The sequence below is a fragment of the Mustela lutreola genome, chromosome 1, assembly GCF_030435805.1.
Source record: "Mustela lutreola isolate mMusLut2 chromosome 1, mMusLut2.pri, whole genome shotgun sequence".
In the NCBI taxonomy this organism is placed as follows: Eukaryota; Metazoa; Chordata; class Mammalia; order Carnivora; family Mustelidae; genus Mustela; species Mustela lutreola.
Window position 1 is genome coordinate 281,547,907 of NC_081290.1, and position 18,193 is coordinate 281,566,099.

General features: G+C 54.6%; 1 protein-coding gene across 1 annotated transcript; it reads right to left on the bottom strand.

The window, feature by feature from the left end:
• Positions 1 to 469: 469 nt before the first annotated feature.
• On the bottom strand, positions 470 to 17,993 carry SLC22A8 (solute carrier family 22 member 8). Its single transcript, XM_059145008.1, has 11 exons — positions 17,852 to 17,993; positions 16,777 to 17,142; positions 7,296 to 7,399; positions 6,589 to 6,743; positions 5,743 to 5,911; positions 3,622 to 3,745; positions 3,313 to 3,428; positions 2,165 to 2,379; positions 1,351 to 1,459; positions 1,003 to 1,206; positions 470 to 914 (listed from the first exon to the last, which is right to left on the bottom strand). Exons 2-11 carry the CDS (start codon positions 17,110 to 17,112, stop codon positions 815 to 817), a joined length of 1,632 nt encoding a protein of 543 aa, XP_059000991.1. The 5' UTR covers positions 17,113 to 17,142; positions 17,852 to 17,993; the 3' UTR covers positions 470 to 814.
• Between the last annotated feature and the right edge of the window lie 200 nt (positions 17,994 to 18,193).

The following is an 18,193-nucleotide window of genomic DNA, read 5'->3' on the forward strand; positions in this document are numbered from 1 at the left end:
GGAAGGTAACTGGGGATAGATGAGGTCATGGGGGAGGGCATCGTGGTGGGACTAGTGTTCTCAGAAGAAGAGACAGCAGAAACCTTGCTTCTCTCTCACTGTCCCCGCCAAGTGAGGACACAATAAGAAGGTGGACGTCTGCACGGCAGGAGGAAGGCTCCCGCCGGAGACTGAGTCTGCTAGCGCCTCGATCTTGAACTTCCCAGTGTCCAGAACTGGAAGAAAGAAATGTTTGTTGTTTATGTGGTCTGCCTGTGGCGTATTGTTGCAACCTGAGCAGACCTGGTGTATATGCAGCTCTGTGCACTTGTACACGTGCACACGGGTTCCCACCAGCCCAGCCTCTCTGTACCCGTGTGCCCAACCCTGCATGTGACACATAAGTCCCAGTGGATGGTTATGCATTGCATGTGTCTGCGTGGCGGCCAGCCCCCTTCTCCCTGCTTCCCCCACTCCTGAGCATGGTGGCCTGAGTTCATTGCCATTTATTGAACGTTTCCAGCGAAGGAAGGGGTGGGGAGCAAGAAAGGGAAGCTGTCTTTGTTTAAGATTGAGCCAGGGAGCTGGAGGGGACTTCAGGGAAGGGGGCTGGGTCAGTGGGGCAAGGTGGCCTGTGGGGAAGGGCTGGACAGAAGAATGACATGGCCTCGGCTGAGGGAGCATGAGGACAAGGGTAGGGAACGGGAAGGGTTCCCTTTGGGCTGGAGCATGGACCTACTCAGGGCCTCCCAAGGTGCCCCCAGAGCCCAGAGGCAGGCGAAGACCTGGCTAGGATTCGTTTCGGAAGGGCAGGGAAAGGAGGGCTCTGCTGTCTTCAGCTGGGGTCCCGGCCCCGTCCACAAGGCTGCAGAGGGATCTTCTGGGATGCTTTCTCTGCTTCTGGTTCCTGCTTTGGTTTCTTTGCCTGCCAGGACCTAGGGAAAGAGAGCTCAGGAAAAGCTGCCGGTCGGGACCTGCTTCCCCAATGAGGAGTTCCAGTGGGACCAGAGGCAAGGGACTGACCAGTTTTCCACGTCTTCGATAGTCTCTGGCAAGGGCCGATTGAGGGTCTCAGGCAGGAAGTAGGCGGCACTGCCTCCAAGGAGGGTGACGGTCCCAAATATAACACTGGGGATGAAGGGCTGTAACTCCCCCGTGATTTTCACCAGTGGGGCCGACATGCTTCCCACACGGGTCCACATGTTGCTTACGCCCATACCTGTTTGCCTTGGGAGAATCCAGGGCACGGATTGGCAGCCTGTGTGGGTCTTAAAGGACAGCTGTGGGACCCCTGGGCAGGGGCGGGAGGATGCCACAATCCCACCTGACCCCATATCCTTTGGCTGGGTCAGCCCCAAGCCCAGCACCTACCGGATGACCGTGGGGTATAGCTCGGTCGTGTAGAGGAAGAGGCAGCTGAACGAGCTGGACAGGCAGCCCTTCCCAAACACAGCCAGGACTGTCCTCAGCGTTGGCAAGTCTACAGAGGGAAGAAAAGGTGACGGGTCTTTGCCTCAGAAGCACCTGAGTGCTTTCCCTCCTCGGCAGACTTTGTCTCCCTTTTTGCTTTGACTGTTGGAAAGCTCAGATCTAATTTAAATTTGAGTAAGAGCCCCTCTGCTGTTTCTAGTGCTTTGCGGGCTGTCCTGCTGCATCCATGTTTTCCCCGGCTCTGATTTCCTTCTCCCATATTTTGTTGTATATATGCTGGTCCTAAAATAGCTCACGTTCCTTTGGGAGGATATGGGTGTATCAACACACAAACGTCTATATAAACGTGGCTTTTCCAAGGTCGTGGTGGGAGTAGTTTGTGGGGTCTCCCCTGAGCGCTGAGCTCCGTGGTTTTCACATGCCAGCTCGCCTTCCGCTTAGCGATGTCAGGCAGACCATGCTCCATCCCAGAGCGATCCCTCACACTGGCCAGACACCACCATACTTTGCCCAGGCTGGGTCAGATCTGGACAGGAGCTTTGGTATCATCTAGCCCAAATGAGTCATTTTCTAGATGAGAAACGTGAGCCCCAGAGAGTTTCAGGGACCTGCTCAAGGTAACACAGAGAATTAGGGGCAGAGCCAGCAGAATTGGGATCCCAGGCAGCCCACTTTCCAGTCGGCGGCAGCCTGTGTTGCCCACAAACACGTTGGGCTGCTTTCAGAGGGCTCTGGCTTAGTCCTGGCTTCTCACCTGAGGGCACAAAGATGATAGCCAGGATGGTCCCTCCTGCCAGGAGTAGAGCACCCGCCTGGGTGATGTGTCGGCCCAGATGGTTCATGGAGAGGACGGTGATGAACTTGGCCGGGATGTCGACCCCACCAAAGATGAGCTGGAGGATGTAGAGGTTGACTCCAAAATCTTCCACACTCATAGCCAGACTGTAGTAGCCAAAACCAGTGGAAAACCTGAGGGGAAGAGAGTGATTGGTTGGTGCCTGCCACTAGACTGGGGTTTCTCCCTACACTGGTCACGGGGTCATCGGGAAGATGAATAGTTTCATTTCTTATCCCAACCGCAGCTGATCGGTACAGGCTGCTCAGAGAGCTCTCTGAGATTGTGCAGGGCTCAGTGCTGGGATGGATTCGTTATGTCTGACAAGAGCACAGTCTAGGGTGTGGCGGCAAAGATTCATATAATTGACTCTAGAGAATATCAGGACTGGTGAGACTCTGGGAGACCAAAGGAGGTAGGAAATGGTCCCTCTTGGTTGTGTAATAGTTGAACATCTAGAATGGGAGAAGTGAGAGTCAAGCTGTGTGCCTGGGTCAGACGCTTCCTCTTTCCCTCTCACAATCGTGGGATCTCTTTTGAAGTCCTTGGACATATGGACCCTATTCATGTGGAGATAAAGGAGGGTCTCTGAACCAGGTCACGGAGAGGGCTTTGCAGGAGCTGTAGAATGTCAGATAGAAGAGATGACTCGGAGAAGCGTAATTTCTGTCTTCAGGCCTTGAGGGCCAGCCTTGCTTCGTGTGGTCCCAGAGGGCAGAGCTGGGCCAGTGGGGGCGGTGGTGGAAAGGCAGAGAATGGGGCAATGGCCATAGCAGGGATGGGAGCTGTGAGTGGGGAAGGGGTTTGGAGTATTTGCCTTGTGGGTGGGGTGGGCATGACCTGACGGGGAAGCAGACACTGATGGCCGGGACTAGGTGTGTGGCTGGGACACAGGAGATTTATTTCCAGGGTTGGGGCTGGGCTGTGGCAGCCCAGGGAGGGGAATCTCTTGACTCCTCTTGCAAGTACCCTAGGCCTTCCCCTTTGGAGAACCTGCTGGAAGCCTTGTTCATCGCTCCTGTTTGGCAGAGATGCGCGGGTGTGAGCAACGAGGTGTGGTACTTTACCAGGCCAGAGAAAGACAGAAGGTCACACGGCGCAGGTTGGGCGTCCGGAAGAGGTCAGCCATGCTGTACTTGGCCTTGGCCAAGGAGATCTCCTTCTGCATGCTGAATTTGAGATCCTTGGGGCAGAGGAAAGAGAGGGGTGCCATTAGTGATTGGCTGCTGGGCCAGAGGAAGGAGGGAGGGAGGTGCAGGCCTGGTGTCTCTAGAAGACTTTTCCTGGGGCATTGGATGTGATGTTGGCTTGGAATCAGGGAAACAGAGGCAAGAGGAGGGTTCCTGGTCCAGACTGTAATCCCTCTTGGCTCCTACCTCCACGCTGAGTTTTTCTCCTTCTTCCTTCTTGCCATTGAGGGCAGCCATCCACCGGAGTATTTTCAGGGCCTTTGAGAATTTTCCAGACAGGACCACCCAGCGTACAGACTCTGGTATCCACCTGGGTGCCAGAACCAAGTCACAGTGACTCCCCCCCCCCCCCCCCCACGCCAGAGCCTTTTTGGTGGGGCCAGAAGAACACCAACATCAACAGGGCCCAGGACAGGAGGTCCAGAAACCCAAGCTGTTGTACTGCAGATTTCATGGAATTTAAACTTGGCCAAGCTTTGCACCTGGGCTGCCTGCTGCCAGCACAAATTCTAGCATTCTCTTCTTCCCTTTCCAGAAGAGCCTTTCCTCTGCCCCCTACCTGGCTACTTGTTATCGTTGGGTATCTTCCTTAGCTAGGAGCCTTGGTCCTGGGCCAAGGCAGGTGGATCCTGGGGAATGGACGGCATGTTCAAAGCTAGACAGCTGGACGTTCCTGTATATCCTCCTTCCCAGCCCTTCTTGGGCCACCTCCCAGGGCGAAGAAGGGGCAGGGCTTCGGTCCTGGGGCAGCTTGAGAAGGCGGCTCAGGTTAGGGTTATGGCCTAGAGGACGGGTTTGAGGCTAGAGGACCAATTCTGCTGGAGTAGGAGCACAGCATGAGGTCCTGGGATCGGCGAGTGGGAAGCCGACCTCCCATTCCCCACCTCTAGGCTGTACTTTGGGGCTTGGTTCACCCTGAGCAGACCCTGAGTGTCACTAGGCAAAGAGAAATAGAGGAGAAGGAGGCGTGGGGAAGAAGGAATGATATTTTTAAAAAGCCCTGTCTGAGGGGTGTCAGCTGTGGCTGTGGCCACCATAGGCACCAAGGACCAGACTCCGTCCTCCTCTCCCCAACAAGAGGAACAGTGGCTCCCCATCAGTGAGCCTTCCTGTGGACCAGGCCCCCATGACCCTGGATGACAGGCGTTACTATCTTCATTTTGCCTAGGAAGATCTCGGGGCTCAGAGTGGGTGAGGCTTGTCCCAAGTCCCAGGGAGAAGGGGCCTGAGCTCTCGACTGTTCCCTGCTGACGCTCTGCTGCTCTTTGCTCCCTGTCTTCTCTCATCCCAGGCTGTGAACATTCCCGGGCTCTACCCTGGACCCTTGGAGCACCTGTCCATCCCCTTCTATAAGAATCTACTCTCATTTTCAAATGGAGGTCTGTCCCTCTTCTATGTCTTTTTGTGTAACCCTGGGGGATGGCTTTACTTCTCTGTGCCTCTGTTCCCTCATCTGTCAAATGGGACAGTGATGCCTCCTTCATACAGAGAGGTCATGAGGATCCGGATGATTTAAGGGGACTCCTAGAACAGGGCCTTACACACAGGAAGCGCTCAGTAAAGTGTCACTCTGTGTCAGTTAAACATCCGACCCTGGATCCCAGCTCATATCTTGATCTCAGGATCCTGAGTTCAAGCTCCACACCGGGCTCCGTGCCCAGCATGGAGCCTACTTAAAAAACAGAAAACAAGTTACACTTTGGAGTTTCTGTTCCTGTTTTCAACGTGTCCTTAGCTTCGATGTGATGATAGTGAGCCCTTGACCTATTTGGGGTCTTTGATTCCAGATACTTCGATTCTCCCAGTTCCCCAGTTTGGGCTTTCCTCTCCTTTCTACCTCAAATCTAGAAGTCCCCAAATCCTGTGGATTTGTCCTTCAAAATGCCTCTCAGACTTGCTCCTGAGGCTCCTCCTGCCCACACAGTCATGTGTCTCCTTTAATCTCCACCCACTTGGGTCGGTCCTTGGGTCACAAACAGAAGCTCGGTCAGGCCTTTCGACACCACAGACACGTTCATTCTCTCTCCCTCCACACGAAGCTGAGGCTCCTTGGCTTTCTATTCTGTCCACAGCCTGACCCTGTGCCTCTCAACTTGGCCCCTTCGTCCACTGAGTGCCCCCCAGACACCTGGTCCTGCCGCACACCTTTGTGGATTAATTCCTCCTCCCTGGATTGCCCTTCCCAAATCCGGGACAGAGGTGTCCTGGGAGAGAGTCCACCAGCCTAGTCAGACACGGTCTCCCCCTGTTTGGCCCCCGCGGGCGTTAAGGAGGGAGAGGTAAGAGGTAGAGGAGAGGGCCACATACCAGGACAACAGGAAGAAGACGAAGAAGGGAATGGACACGGTTAACTGTAGCCAGCGCCACTGGGGGATGGCATAGGCCAGGCCAGGCAGAATGAACTGGCCACAGGTATAGAAGTAACCCATTAAAGTTGACATGATGGCCCGCATCTGGATGGAGACGCACTCGACATCTGCAGGAGGAGCCCAAGGACCAGATTAAGATTGTGTTGGGCCCTGGGCCACCTCCGGATGGAGGGGCACCAGCTCCTGCCCACCATCCCATCAGCTGCTTGACCTGACCTTGATCCTAAGGCTTCATCGCCCCCGTTTTACAGATGCTGTGACTAAGGCTCAAGAAGGTAGGACTCAAACTTAGGTCTTTCTGACTTCCAAGCCCACAGTCTTTTTTTTTTTTTTTTTTTAATTATTTTTAAGTAATCTCTATGCCCAACATGGGGCTCGAACTCACAACCCTGAAATCGAGTCACATGCTCTATCTGCTGAGCCAGCCAGGCACCCCCACCCCACCTCCAAGCCCACACTCTTGAGTGTCTCTCTAGAGGCAAACGACTTCCCTCATTTTGCTTCAATGTCCTTATCTGTAAAATCAGGACAACAGTGTGGCCTCCTTGTGTGTGTGGACGGAATGGGATGGCATCCCCCCAAGAGTGTCTGGCCCGGGGGTGGGGTGGGGTCCTCGTTGTGGATTGATGTTGTCCTTATGCTCAGAGGGGGCCTCTCTGAGATCCTGAGAGGGGCAGCACCTTAGGCGACCAAGGTCACAGCGAACCTGCGTTGAGCCAGGCCCTTGGCTTCAGGCTGGGGTCCCCCGACTCCTGCTCCCTTGCTCCTTCCCCCTGTGGCTTACTCAAGATGGTGGTACTCAGAACAATGCCCGAGATACTCCAGCCGCTCAGGAAGCGGAAGATGGTGTAGATGGAGAGGTTGGGGCTGAAGGCTGCGCCGGAACCGCTGGCCGCCAGCAGCAGGTAGCTACAGGTCAGGATGGGCTTCCGGCCAAACCTGGAGCTCAGACGAGTGGAAGGACCAAGTTAGCCCGGTGAGCTAGGTGAGACATGACTCTGCAGGCCTCAGGGCAAAGGGTCGGACCCCCCACCTCCCCAAGGGCTGGGCAGGGCATGTAATCCCCTCTTTAGACAGAGCCTGACTGGTAATTGCTATTTTGTTGAAGGCTGGCAGTTACAGTTTCAAGTTAATGAGTGATCGCCTCCCCGCCCCAGCTCAGTGACCTGAGCAGAGGTCAAGGGACTTCCCACTTCCAAAGAGTCCATGCACCCGCCTCCACGGCCACACAGCCTCTATACCGTATCGGAAAACCTCGAGGCTTTCCCAGGGTCTGAGGAGGTGGGAAGACTCCGGTTGTGAGGGCTTTGGGGCAGAGGGAAGGCTGCACCCCAGCAGGATTGGGACATGCCCAAGGCCACAGACCAGGGACGGTCCTTCCTGCTTCCCCCAGTTCTTTGCCTCTTTGGGGGCAGTGCATAGGTGGTCAGAGTGAGGTGGGATGTCCCCGTAGGTTGTGCCGCCTCCCCTCCAGAGGCCCCCGTGTCTCACCTGTCCGACAGGTCTCCCAGCACGATCCCCCCAATCAGTATCCCCGCCATGAAGACAGACTGGGCCACCTCTTTCAGTCTTCTGGAGTCACACACCAAGTCCCACTGCGCAGGAGAAAGGTCGTGCCAGCCTGGCTCGGTCCAGACCGGCCCTCCCAGCCAAGCTCTGCCGGAGCCCCACGGTGCCGGCCCGCTCCTGGCGTCCTCACCAGACTTCCCTGAACCTGGACCCCTCTCCCAGGCGCCAGCTCTGTGTTCAGCCCAGCCCGGGGCTCCTTGGGTCTGCCTGTGGCTCTTTGGGTCCCTGACCCCTGGGGTACAATGACAGTTCCTCTCCAGTGTATGTGGCCCGTCAGGGGCTTGTAGAGTCTGCTTAGCTGTCGCTTCCAGGTATGTTCTCAACTCCTGCGCTCATCCCCTCCCAACTCGCCTGCACCCCGTGCTGCAAGGTCAGGGCCGGCCTGCAGCCTAGCTCTCTCCCTCTCCTCCATGCGGGCACGGCTCTGTGGCTGACACCTGGCTCCATCCCACATCTGTCTGTGTCTCTGAGATCGCTCCTTCAGGTCCACATTCGCTTTCGGTTCCCCCTTCCCTTCAAAGCTGAATCTTTTGGAAGAGAAGCTAAACTTGCTCTCAGCCTGGCCTCATCTTCTGCTCATTGCTCTAGTCCGCCCCCACCACTCCACTGTCACTGTGCTCACCAGAGTCGCCGTGAGGTCTTTTTCACTAAGCGCACTGGAACCTTCTATAGCTTGGCCTGCCCTGATGCTGCTGATGTTGACCTCTCCCTCCCTCTGGTCTCTCTCTCCCTATTTACCACTCCTCTTCCTCCATGGGCTCCTTTCTCTCTTAAAGATTCCCTAAGACTCTTTCTGGAGCTTTCTCTCTTTTTATCCATTTTCCTGAGTGGAGCATCACCTGCTCCTCTGGCTTCAGTGTCTATTTTATGAGGAAGACTCACTCCAACCCGTATCTTCAGCCCAACCTCTCTTCTGGCCTGGAGAACAGTCAGTTCAGCTGCCTTCTTGAAAATTCTCCCTCGATGATGTCTCACGGTCACCTCAGAGTCATAAGACTTGTCACCCACGGTTCGCGGACTGGGAGCCTGTCCTTTGCCTCATCTTCTTCAGTGCATCCCCATGCCATCCTCCAGTTTCTAACTTTTGAATATTTCTGGAATCTGGATTCTTCTATTTCTACTAATATCTTAGTGCAAGATTAATAATAATGGCCGATTTTTATGGAAGGCTTACAATGCACCAGGCACTGCTGTAAGGAAACACTTCCCAAGCTTTAACTTCTTCAGTTCCCACAACAACCTCATGATGGAGCATGACGACCGTCATCATCCCCATTCTAGAGATAAAGAGACTGAGGCCTGCTGATGATCACTGTGGCGATCTTCGGACAGGTCTCCCAGCCTTTGATTTCAGTTCCTCCTGTCCTTGCTTCCCCTGCTAACCTGAATGGCTTCCTAAAACCCCTCTCAGGTCAGGTTCCTGTCTTGCCTAAAGGACTCCCTGGCTTCCTCCTGCCCTTTGGGTAAGGAGAAAGCTCTGTTAACACAGATTTAGAAAGCCCTCATGCTCTCGCCTCTGCCTACCTGTCTGGCCTAATCTCTGCTAATCCCCAACACGCACCCTTTGTCTAGCCGTCCTGAACTACTTGTGTAATGAAGTGGAGAATTTTATTCAGTAGAAATGCCTCACAAGAATGTTTTGGAAGTGAAACAGTGTGGGCGAGAAACCATACATCCCAGGGAGCCCTGTCCACATTCCTCTGCTGGAAGTGAGGGGGATGGGGTGGATGAAGACTCCAGGTCAGCTATCTCCAGGCAGCCCAGCATGGCCAGCAAACCCAATGGGCTCTTCTGGTTGAGAAGGGAGGCTTCAGGGTATGTGTGTGGCATGGTGGGAGGGCAAAGGGTGAAGGAGGAAGTGAGGGGTGTGAGGAGGAGTACACCAGAGGGTGCCTGGAGAAACTTCTGGTACATTGTGGCATGCTGTGGAAAACTGCTTTAGGAAAATCTGAAGTAAAGACCTAGCACCCGGCTAGTTTCATTCACACCCCACCCCTTCCACAGTAAGCACATTTCTCAGGTGACCCAGTCTCTGAGTGGGGGCATGTTCTTGACAGTGCAATGGAGCGGAAGAAATGCTTATTACTTCCACCTCGTTTGATTAAGGGAGAAGCATTGGTCTGGACTTGATTGTCTCCCCTCTTCCTGTTGATGGGAATGGTGACAACTAGAACGACTCAGGAAGTCATGTGTTGAAGATGGCAAAACTGTTGTTAGTCTGGGTCCCTGAATGACCCTATGGGGCAGAGTCACCCATCGACCTGAAATTCCCACCTTAGAACTCTTGCATGAGAAAGAGAACCACGTCTATGACCTGCAAGCCATTGAATTATCATTGACCCTTTCGTTATGGCAGCATAGTCTATCCTGATACATCCCACCAGAAGTTGTAGATGGACACTTGATTCCCTCCCCCCCAACCTCCATGTTATTTAGTGTCTCAAGAACAAATCTTTCTGCTTGGATCCTGAGAGGGTCAATGTCAGGCCCATTTGGATTAGTTTAAGGCTGTTGCCCTTCTGTATGGTCTGAGACTAGATCGCCGCGTCTTGGTTTCTACCACACTACTTGCGGTGAGGTATGCATTAGAATAACGGTCACGAGCCAGTTTCTACTTGAAAGCTGAGCCGTGTAAGGAAACACCATTCCTAGAATGGGCTTTGACTCATGTTTAAAACAAGCCTGAATCCTTATAATGGCCCATAAATCGCTGCAGGATGAGCAGACTTATCCCTGTTCCCTCTCTGCTCTCATTGGCTACTACACGTCCTCCACAGACTCCACTGGTGTTGGTCTTCCTGCTGTTCCTCGGACATCTCAGGCACCTCAGAGTCTTGGCATATGGCATTTTCTCTGCCTGGAAAGTTCTCCCTTCAGAGAGCCACTTGACTTGCTTCTCCACCTCTCGCAGACCTTTGCGCAAACATCATCTTCTCAACGAGAGCCTCCTTGACCACCCTATTTAAAATCGTAACTCCCAGGCTACATTACTCCACCCCACTTTATTTTCTCGATAGCATTTGTACCATAAGCTATAACACATAGTTCCTTTTTGTGTGTTTATTTCTCCCTCAAGACCGTCATCTTGATGAGGGTACAGTGTTTTGTCTGTTTTGGTCACAACTGTACTTCCCTTGCTTAGGACGGTGCCTGGCACATAGTAGGCACTCAGTAAATATAGGTGGGATTGAAGGAGTGAGCATTCTACAGGAAGAACAGAGAGAGGGAGAACCTTAGTGGTTAAGATATGCTGATGTCGAAATGAGAGGTCATATGGTCCACATTCCAGATACCACCTGGAGGAGAGTTTTGCTTTGCCACAATGAGCATATGTCAGGATGGAGAGTGTCTAGGCTATAAACATAGGATGTATAATCCCGTGTCAGCAGGAAGGACTGAAAAACTTCACAATTAGGCTGGAAAAACGTCTATGGCAAACTGTCTACTAGGGAATGGTGAAATGAGGGTTTAAAGCTTAGAACAAGAGCTTTGTGGTTAGACATTAAAAAAATCTTGGGTTTCAAATGCACACTTAGTTGTTCCCAGAGATTTCATGGTTAATAAAACTCATTGGAGTTGATGATAAAACTGTGGCCAGGGTTGCCCTGCAGATCAGCACAAATCCATGGGGCTCGGATCTGGAACGTGTAACTGCTATGGGTTGAATGGTGTCCCGTGAAAAGTTAGTCTGGAGTTCTAACCCCTAGTGCCTCAGCATGTGACCTTATTTGAAAATCGCATTGTGGCAGATATGATTAGTGAAGATGAGGCCGTCTTGGGGTAGGTCTGGGCCCTTAACCCTCTGTGACTGGTGTTCTTATAAGAAGAGAAGTTACAGACACATAGGGAGGACGTCTTGGACAATGGAAGCAGAGATTAGATAAGCCAAGGGACACCAAGCCTCACGGACAATCATCAGAAATTAGAAGATGCAAGAAAGGAATCCTCCCTAGAGCCTTGGGAGAGAGCATCCCTACACCTTGATTTTGGACTTCTGGTCTCCAGAGCTGTGAGACAATAGATTTCTGTTATTTTAAGCCACCCTATTTGTGGCACTTTGATATGGAAATTCTAGGAAACAGATACACTGTGTGGTTCCTGCATGTTTGAAGTACCTGTGGGCTTGGTAGGTGGTGATGGGAAGGGGATTGGGGATGGAAGAGTCTGGCCATGAGGGAACCAGAAATAGAGAGAACTGAAGAGATTTTTAAAGGCATCCTGGAATTCTGGGGGGGAGGGAAGATACCTAGAGACATTTGGGGCAAGCTTCTGTGTGGTTAGCTGTAGAAGACCCTTGAGAAGGCTGAAGGCTCGGTTAGTCTCAAAGGGGTTGAGGGTGTGTGGTTTATGTTCCTTTGACTTTGACTCCATGCACAGGCTGGGCCATATGTGGTCTGTGGTTTTAGTCGGGTTACACCGTGTGTGTTCCTCTCTGCCTTTGAGCTTGTCATCATGCCCTTTTTCTCGTCGTGTTGCCAGACCTACAGGCAGGTACTGGTGACAGAACAGGAAAGCTCAAGGCCCAGAGAGGAATCGGAGGGGCCCACTTGGACCCCCAGACTGAGCTGGGCACCCACAGGACCGAGGTTCAGTCGTGTGGGAGCTGCGGGCCACAGCTCCCCTCCAGGGAACCCAGAGCCCACAATCCATGCTCCCCACACTTGCCAGACTTGAAAGAAAGGCCTTTGTTTCCTCTTAATGTCCTGGTAAAGCTCTTTCTGAAAAATTCCAACCTTATCTCTGCGGAACTCAGAGAAAGGAATGTGTGGTCGCCTCTGCCAGGAAGGCTTAGGGGATCAGCGGGGGAGGGAGACTCCCTCCACTCTGGCTGGACCCTGCCCTGTGCTCACTCCCATCCTGGCCAACAGTCCTCCCCACCTGCGCCTCCTCCTCTGGGAGGGAAGTTCCTTGTTATCTTGTTATGCAGATGCAGGAACTGAGGCGGAGAGGGGGGCTGATGCCCCAAGTCATGGGCTGTGAGAGTGGAGTGGGGACCCACACTCAGGCTTGCTGTTTCCACGAGGGGAGGGCTCAGTGAAAGCCGTGGAGTGTGGCTAAGCTGCTCAGGGGAGCTGGGAAGTGCTGTGACAGCTGATTTCCCTTTTCCTGGAGGTTCCCCTGCTCTTCTGGTGGGGACATCCCCTCTAATCTCAGGACACCTCTATTAGCCATAATAGTGAGGGCAACAGCCACAGAGGCCACAGACATTATAGCTGAAGGCTCCACAGGGGCCTTGCGTGGTCTCCTGTCGGGCTCACCCTTGCTCTGTTCTTCCGTTTTATGGATGAGCAAACTGAGACTTCTGGCCTCATGAGATTCCTAGTACAGGGCAGAGTCAGGATATGAACTCTGTTGCTTGACCTTGGATCACGAGCACACGCGGTTGGTCAGGGGGGTGGCCCCTGGCCTCCGCTAACTAGGGTCACTGAGTCAGGTGCCACACACCCTTATTACCAGCTTCCATACCGGGGCTGGCACATCCAGACCCTGCCTCCGCTCCAGAGACCCACCTCTAGGTAAGGCCCCGCCACGGTTTTACCCCCGCCCCATGGGGAACTGAATCCTGCTCGCCCCACCGCAGGCAGGTGGAGGACGGATTTGCCCCAGATGGAGCTGCCAACAGAAAAATCACTGTGCTGGTAACCAGCAAATCGCTGGGTCTGGCCATGGACATTTTCCCAGCTGGGCAGGGACTCCTTGCTGAGCCAGGGAGCCAGGCCGACCCAGAAGAGGGTACAGTACCCTGAGGACTGGTGAACCCCTGCGTTTGTCGGGATGCAGATGCCCCTCCTTCCCCCCAAGGGCTGGAATGGTGTCTGGGCACTTGGCTGGCACAGACGTGAACGGATGCTTGACCAAGGACAAGACCTGCAACCTCTGTTCTTCGCCAGGCTCCCTGGAGGGGAAGCCACTTGCCAGCAGTCAGCAGGATCCGAGACCCCCTGAGGGCCTCTGCCAGGCATGGCCTTGGCCTTGGTTCAGCATCCGCTGAGCCCTTCCTGTGCTCCTGGCGCAGGGATGCAAAAGATGTTTGGAGGGGCGCCTAGGTGGTGCCCTGGGTTAAGCGTCTGAGTCTTGGTTTCTGTTCAGGTTGTCATCTCAGGGTTGTGAGATCCAACCCTGCGTTGGGCTCTGCGCTCAGCCTAGAGTCTGCTTGAGTTTCTCTTTCCTTCTCCCTCTGCCCCTCCCAATCATGCTCTCTCTCAAAATAAATAAGTCTTAAGGGGGGAAAAAACAAGATGGGTTGAGGACCTACATTCCCTGTCCAGGAGGAAGCCACCAGCCAGGGAGGGGGCTCTTGAACAGCAGCCCACTGGGGCCACAGGGTGCTCGGTCAGAGGGACCGACTGTGGGTGGGGTTATGCAGCCTTAAGGAGCCCCATTGCCTGCCCTGCTTCACGTCCCAGCTCCACCATTGATGGTGGTGCCTGTGCTTTTGTTTGCTCTGCTGTACTAACGGGACAATTAAGGTGCCAGCCTCAGGGTTGTTGTGAAGATTGAAGGGGTTAATAAAGGCCGGTCCTGAGGCATGGGGAAAGCCCACAGTCAGGTGTAGCGATGATGGTTATGTCACTGCTTCCTGCTTGATTGTTGTCCCTCCAGCTAGCTTCCGTGTTTTCAGAGGACAGACAGGGATGGTGGCTTTCACTCCTCCTCTCTGATTTCCTGGGGGCCAGCTGTACAGCAAGTCGCCCATACATTTGGAAATTTCATAGTATTGAGGCATCTTTGATGCCCTCCCCGCCCCTCACCTCCATGTCCGTTGTGTCCCCAAGTCCCATGGATTCTGACTCCCTAAACTCTCTGGTATCTATTCCCACTGTCCCTTCCACTGGTCCTCATTTCCCTGGATCCTTGTGGTGAACTGCGAACCGGTCTTCCTACTCCTAGACTAGAACTCTCCACCAGACACTCTCCGTCCTGCCGTCAGAGGGAAGGTGATCTGAACACACCCCTCTACTGCTCAACACCCTTCGAGGGCTCTCTGCTGTCTAGGGACAAAGGCTACACCCTCTCCTTAGCATCTAAGCCGGGCGGCCTCTTCTCCAGCCCCACGTCTGGTGGCCTCCACACTCCACAGCTAGCGCCTCTAGCCTTCCCCTGTCTCTTGCCATCCTGACCGCTTTGTTCTTATCCTGCTCCTGTGACCAAGCGTTTGACCCCCCACACTGTTGCTTTGGCCTGGGACACGCTTGCCCACTTCAACCTGCCTGCTTCCTCTCTCCTGGTCACACCCAGCGGGGTGTCGCTGACTCCAACTGGCCCTCCTGGGCCCCCCTGCCCCCTCTGGGCCAGGCTCCGTTCTAGCTGCTGGGGATACAGGGAAGCAGCTGGAAATCTCTGTCCCAGGAAGCTTGCGTGTTGCACGCATGGCCAGGGGTCCTCGAGGGGTGGCTCTGTCTCTTGCTAGAGCTGAGTTCCTGGAGGGCAGGAGGGAGCAGGTGGACTGTGACTCTTTGTCCTCAGCAGGAGGCATATAGTTTTTAGTAAGTGTTTGTTTGCTGCATTTCAGGCACTGAGCTTGGCCCAGGGGAGAAAAGGCAACTATAATATGACCCAGGGTTATGAGAGTCAGCGGGTGTCATAGCTCGGAGCATGGCTCTGGGGAAGGGAGCCCGTGTTAGGATCCTGAATCTGCCCCTTTGCTCGTGGCGTGAACTTGAAGGAGCTCCTTAACCTCCAGGCTTCGTCTTTTCCATCCAATCTGAGAAATGAGCTTATAATACAAACTATCTTACAGTGCTGTCAACAAGACTAGAAGTGTTAATATCTCCGGGCACCTGGGTGGCTCAGTGGGTTAAAGCCTCTGCCTTCGGCTCCGGTCATGATCCTGGGGTCCTGGGATCGAACCCCGTATCGGGCTCTCTGCTTGCTTGCTTCCTCCTCTCTCTCTCTCTGCCTGCCTCTCTGCCTACTTGTGATCTGTCTGTCAAATAAATAAATAAAAATCTTAAAAAAAAAAAAGAAGAATATTTCTCAAGTTAATAACTCTCAAGTGCTTGGAACAGGGCCTGGCATGTAGTAAGTGCTTTATGTATAAATAAATATTCACGGAACACGTGAAAAACAGTTATACAGACTAGGAAGTTAGAGAGTCTTGGGTTCAAATCCCACCTCTGCCAGGTCCTAAGCACAGGTATTCCAGGGAAAGTTGTGGACGAGGCTCCGTGTGCTGCCGCCTGGGATTCCGGGAGCCCTCACCTATAGCACGCCTAGCGCAGAACCGGCGCAGGGCAAACCGTTGGAAGTGCAGCTCTCAGATGAGGCAAAACAGCGGCCTCTCTGTTCAGGGCTCAGATGCCACGCCCCCTCCGGGAAGCCTCCAGGGAATCCCGCTAGAATCCTGCAGTTCCTCCCTCCTTCCTCCTTCCTCCTTCCAACCACCGTGGACCCCTACCCCCCTCTGTGCCTCTTAGGGGCGAGCGTTTGCCTTCAATCCAGTCCCCAAGACCGACCAGCTGTGTGATACTGGACCCTCACTTCCCTTCTCTGAGTTTTGGTCTTTCTGATCTGTAGAAGGAGCAAAAATCACGTTCGACAAGATATCGCGGTGACAATCACAACTGTCTGCAAAGCATCAAAATGTGCCTGGCGGTTTGCGGATCCTTCCCAAAATGCCCGTTCCTGGTTCTTCTCCCCGCCTCCCCGCACCACGGTCTCCTGACTAGCCTGTCAGTTCATCTGAGGGCGGAGGGCCCGATGTACCTCTGTATCTCTGTCGTTCCCGGGACGGCAGGTCACAGAATCAGGAAAGAAGTTAAGGGTTGAATGCATGGGAGGTGAACCCAGGCATAACTCATGGCGGGAGAGGGCGGTTGGGAGGTCTGGGCAACCCTGTCACCTTGGGCCCTGCTCCCTCCTCCACACACACTCCCATCTCGGGACCTTCACACAAGATGCAATTTCCTTCCTTTTCCTTGTTGCCTGGTGAACTTTTGAAGGACATTAGCTCAGCTTGAGGGTCACTTCTTCAGGGAACTGTCCCCCCCGGGACCGCCCCCCTACATCCTCACGTCACCGCCCCCCCCCCCTGCCCCCATGTCCAGCCCTAGGCAGCCCTAGTCTAAGGTCACAGCCCTAAGTACTCTGAAGTTGTAAATTTACATTTCTTTATGGGGTCCTTTCCTCGGGTGATGTCCTGTAGGGCTGAGGACCCTGGGTAGCAAAGACAGTGCACTTCTGTATCCTCAGAGCTCAGCACTGGGTTTGTCCTAGAAATGGGCTGGCGACTCTCTGAACGTGAAGAAACCGAACTTTCTGGTTCGTCGGCATCTGCACCCAGGTCCTTCCTCTCTGCCTGCCCAGCGACCCGGCCTCTGGTCCCAGTCCCAGGGAGACTAGAGCCCAGACTGTTGTCCCGTCCCCGAGCGAGTGGAGGAAGAAGGGCCCCCTCTGTGCGTACCTCGGTCACAATGGAGTCCATGGTGTGGAGGTCATAGACCCAGCCGTCCAGGCATGGCTCCGTGGCCCCCTGGGTGTTGTTGGGCAGGCTGGTGTTGGGTGGATATATGAAACGGAGGCACGTCTCAGGCTTCCCATCCAGGCCCTTGGGGAGCCCCCAGGGCCCGGCGGAGGTGTTGGGGGGCAGGCGACAGTGGTGGGGCGGCGTAGCCGCTGTGAAGATCTGCAGCAGGTAGTGGTTGGCCAGGCCCAGGACTGGGAGGCCCAGCAAGACCATGTTGAGGTACTGGAAGGTACCTTTGCTGCCCACTCGGTCCATGAGCTCAGAGAAGGCCATGGTGGATGAAAAAGAGCTGCAGGAAGGCACCTGGCGAGGGAGAGGGGAGTATGCACTTGAATTTGGTGTGCCTATGCGGACAGGTGTGGGAGCACCGTGGGACAGTGGGCCAGGTACACGGAACAGCATGCATATAAACATGTACAGATGTGGGGCTCAGGTGTGTGTGTCCACACGTGGATACGTGAGCACATACCCAGCGGTGTGTCCAGGCACAGGACCGCAGGTGCAGCGTGTGTCCAGGTGTGTGTGTTCATGGGGTGTCTGCTGTGATGTGTGTCTTGAGGCTGGAGTGGAAGGTGCAGCTGTGGGAGCTTGGGCGTGTGGCTGGGTGTGTGAGTTTACCTGTGCTCCACGAGGCTGCTCACACAGGCCACGTGCACGTGTGGCACAGGACAGCTGGGACCCCAGGGCCCTGGCCATGGACATTGGCAACAGGGGCCAGATGGTGGTGGTGGGGGGAGGTGGGGAGGTCCCTGCTCACCCTGAGCGGACACAGGCTTGGAAGAGCCCAGGTCGCCTGCTGTGAAAGTCTCCCCAAGCCCCAAGCCTTCTGGCTCTCGGCTGTCCTCTGGGCCGGGGTCCGCCAGACTGGGGCAGTGGAAGGAGTCCCAGGCAGGTCCCAGAGGGCGTAAGGGGCTCGGCCAGTCGCAGAAAGGAAGCAAGGCCAGAAGCCCTGGGGGCTTCTCAGGGGCCTACATGGGCCTGGGCTTGGGCGGGGGTCCCCATTCCTCCTTACCTGGTAGCTGGTGGGGGCCCAGTTCCTTCCGCTGGGGCCGGCGGTGGAATGTGGCCGAATCCCAGGGTCCGGCAGCAGCTGCTGCACTTGGGGCAGCTCAGCTCCAAGGAGATGTTTTTGTGCCTGCCCCCAGGGGGACTTATATAAGGCATAAGTTCCTCAGGCTAATGTTTGACTTTCTTCTGAGTATTAATGGTGCTGGCATGGGAGGGCGCTGTGGACACACCGAGCCCTGACGTCTTCAGAGGGCTGCCTCAGCAAAGGCTGGCCGGTGGTGTGGCTGAGCCCAGAGGGGGTGCTGGCCAGACTGAGGGGCAGGTGATTAGGGCAGGCTGGTCTGAG

What these genes read in the sequence shown, in the direction of transcription:
- SLC22A8 (XM_059145008.1), bottom strand. Translation starts at nt 17,112, where the DNA reads ATGGCCTTCTCTGAGCTCATGGACCGAGTGGGCAGCAAAGGTACCTTC. An exon ending in TGGACTCCATTGTGACCGAG is followed by an intron (nt 7,400 to 16,776) that starts GTACGCACAGAG and finishes TCTCCTGCGCAG; the next exon opens with TGGGACTTGGTGTGTGACTC. An exon ending in ATCGAAGACGTGGAAAACTG is followed by an intron (nt 915 to 1,002) that starts GTCAGTCCCTTG and finishes CTCTTTCCCTAG; the next exon opens with GTCCTGGCAGGCAAAGAAAC.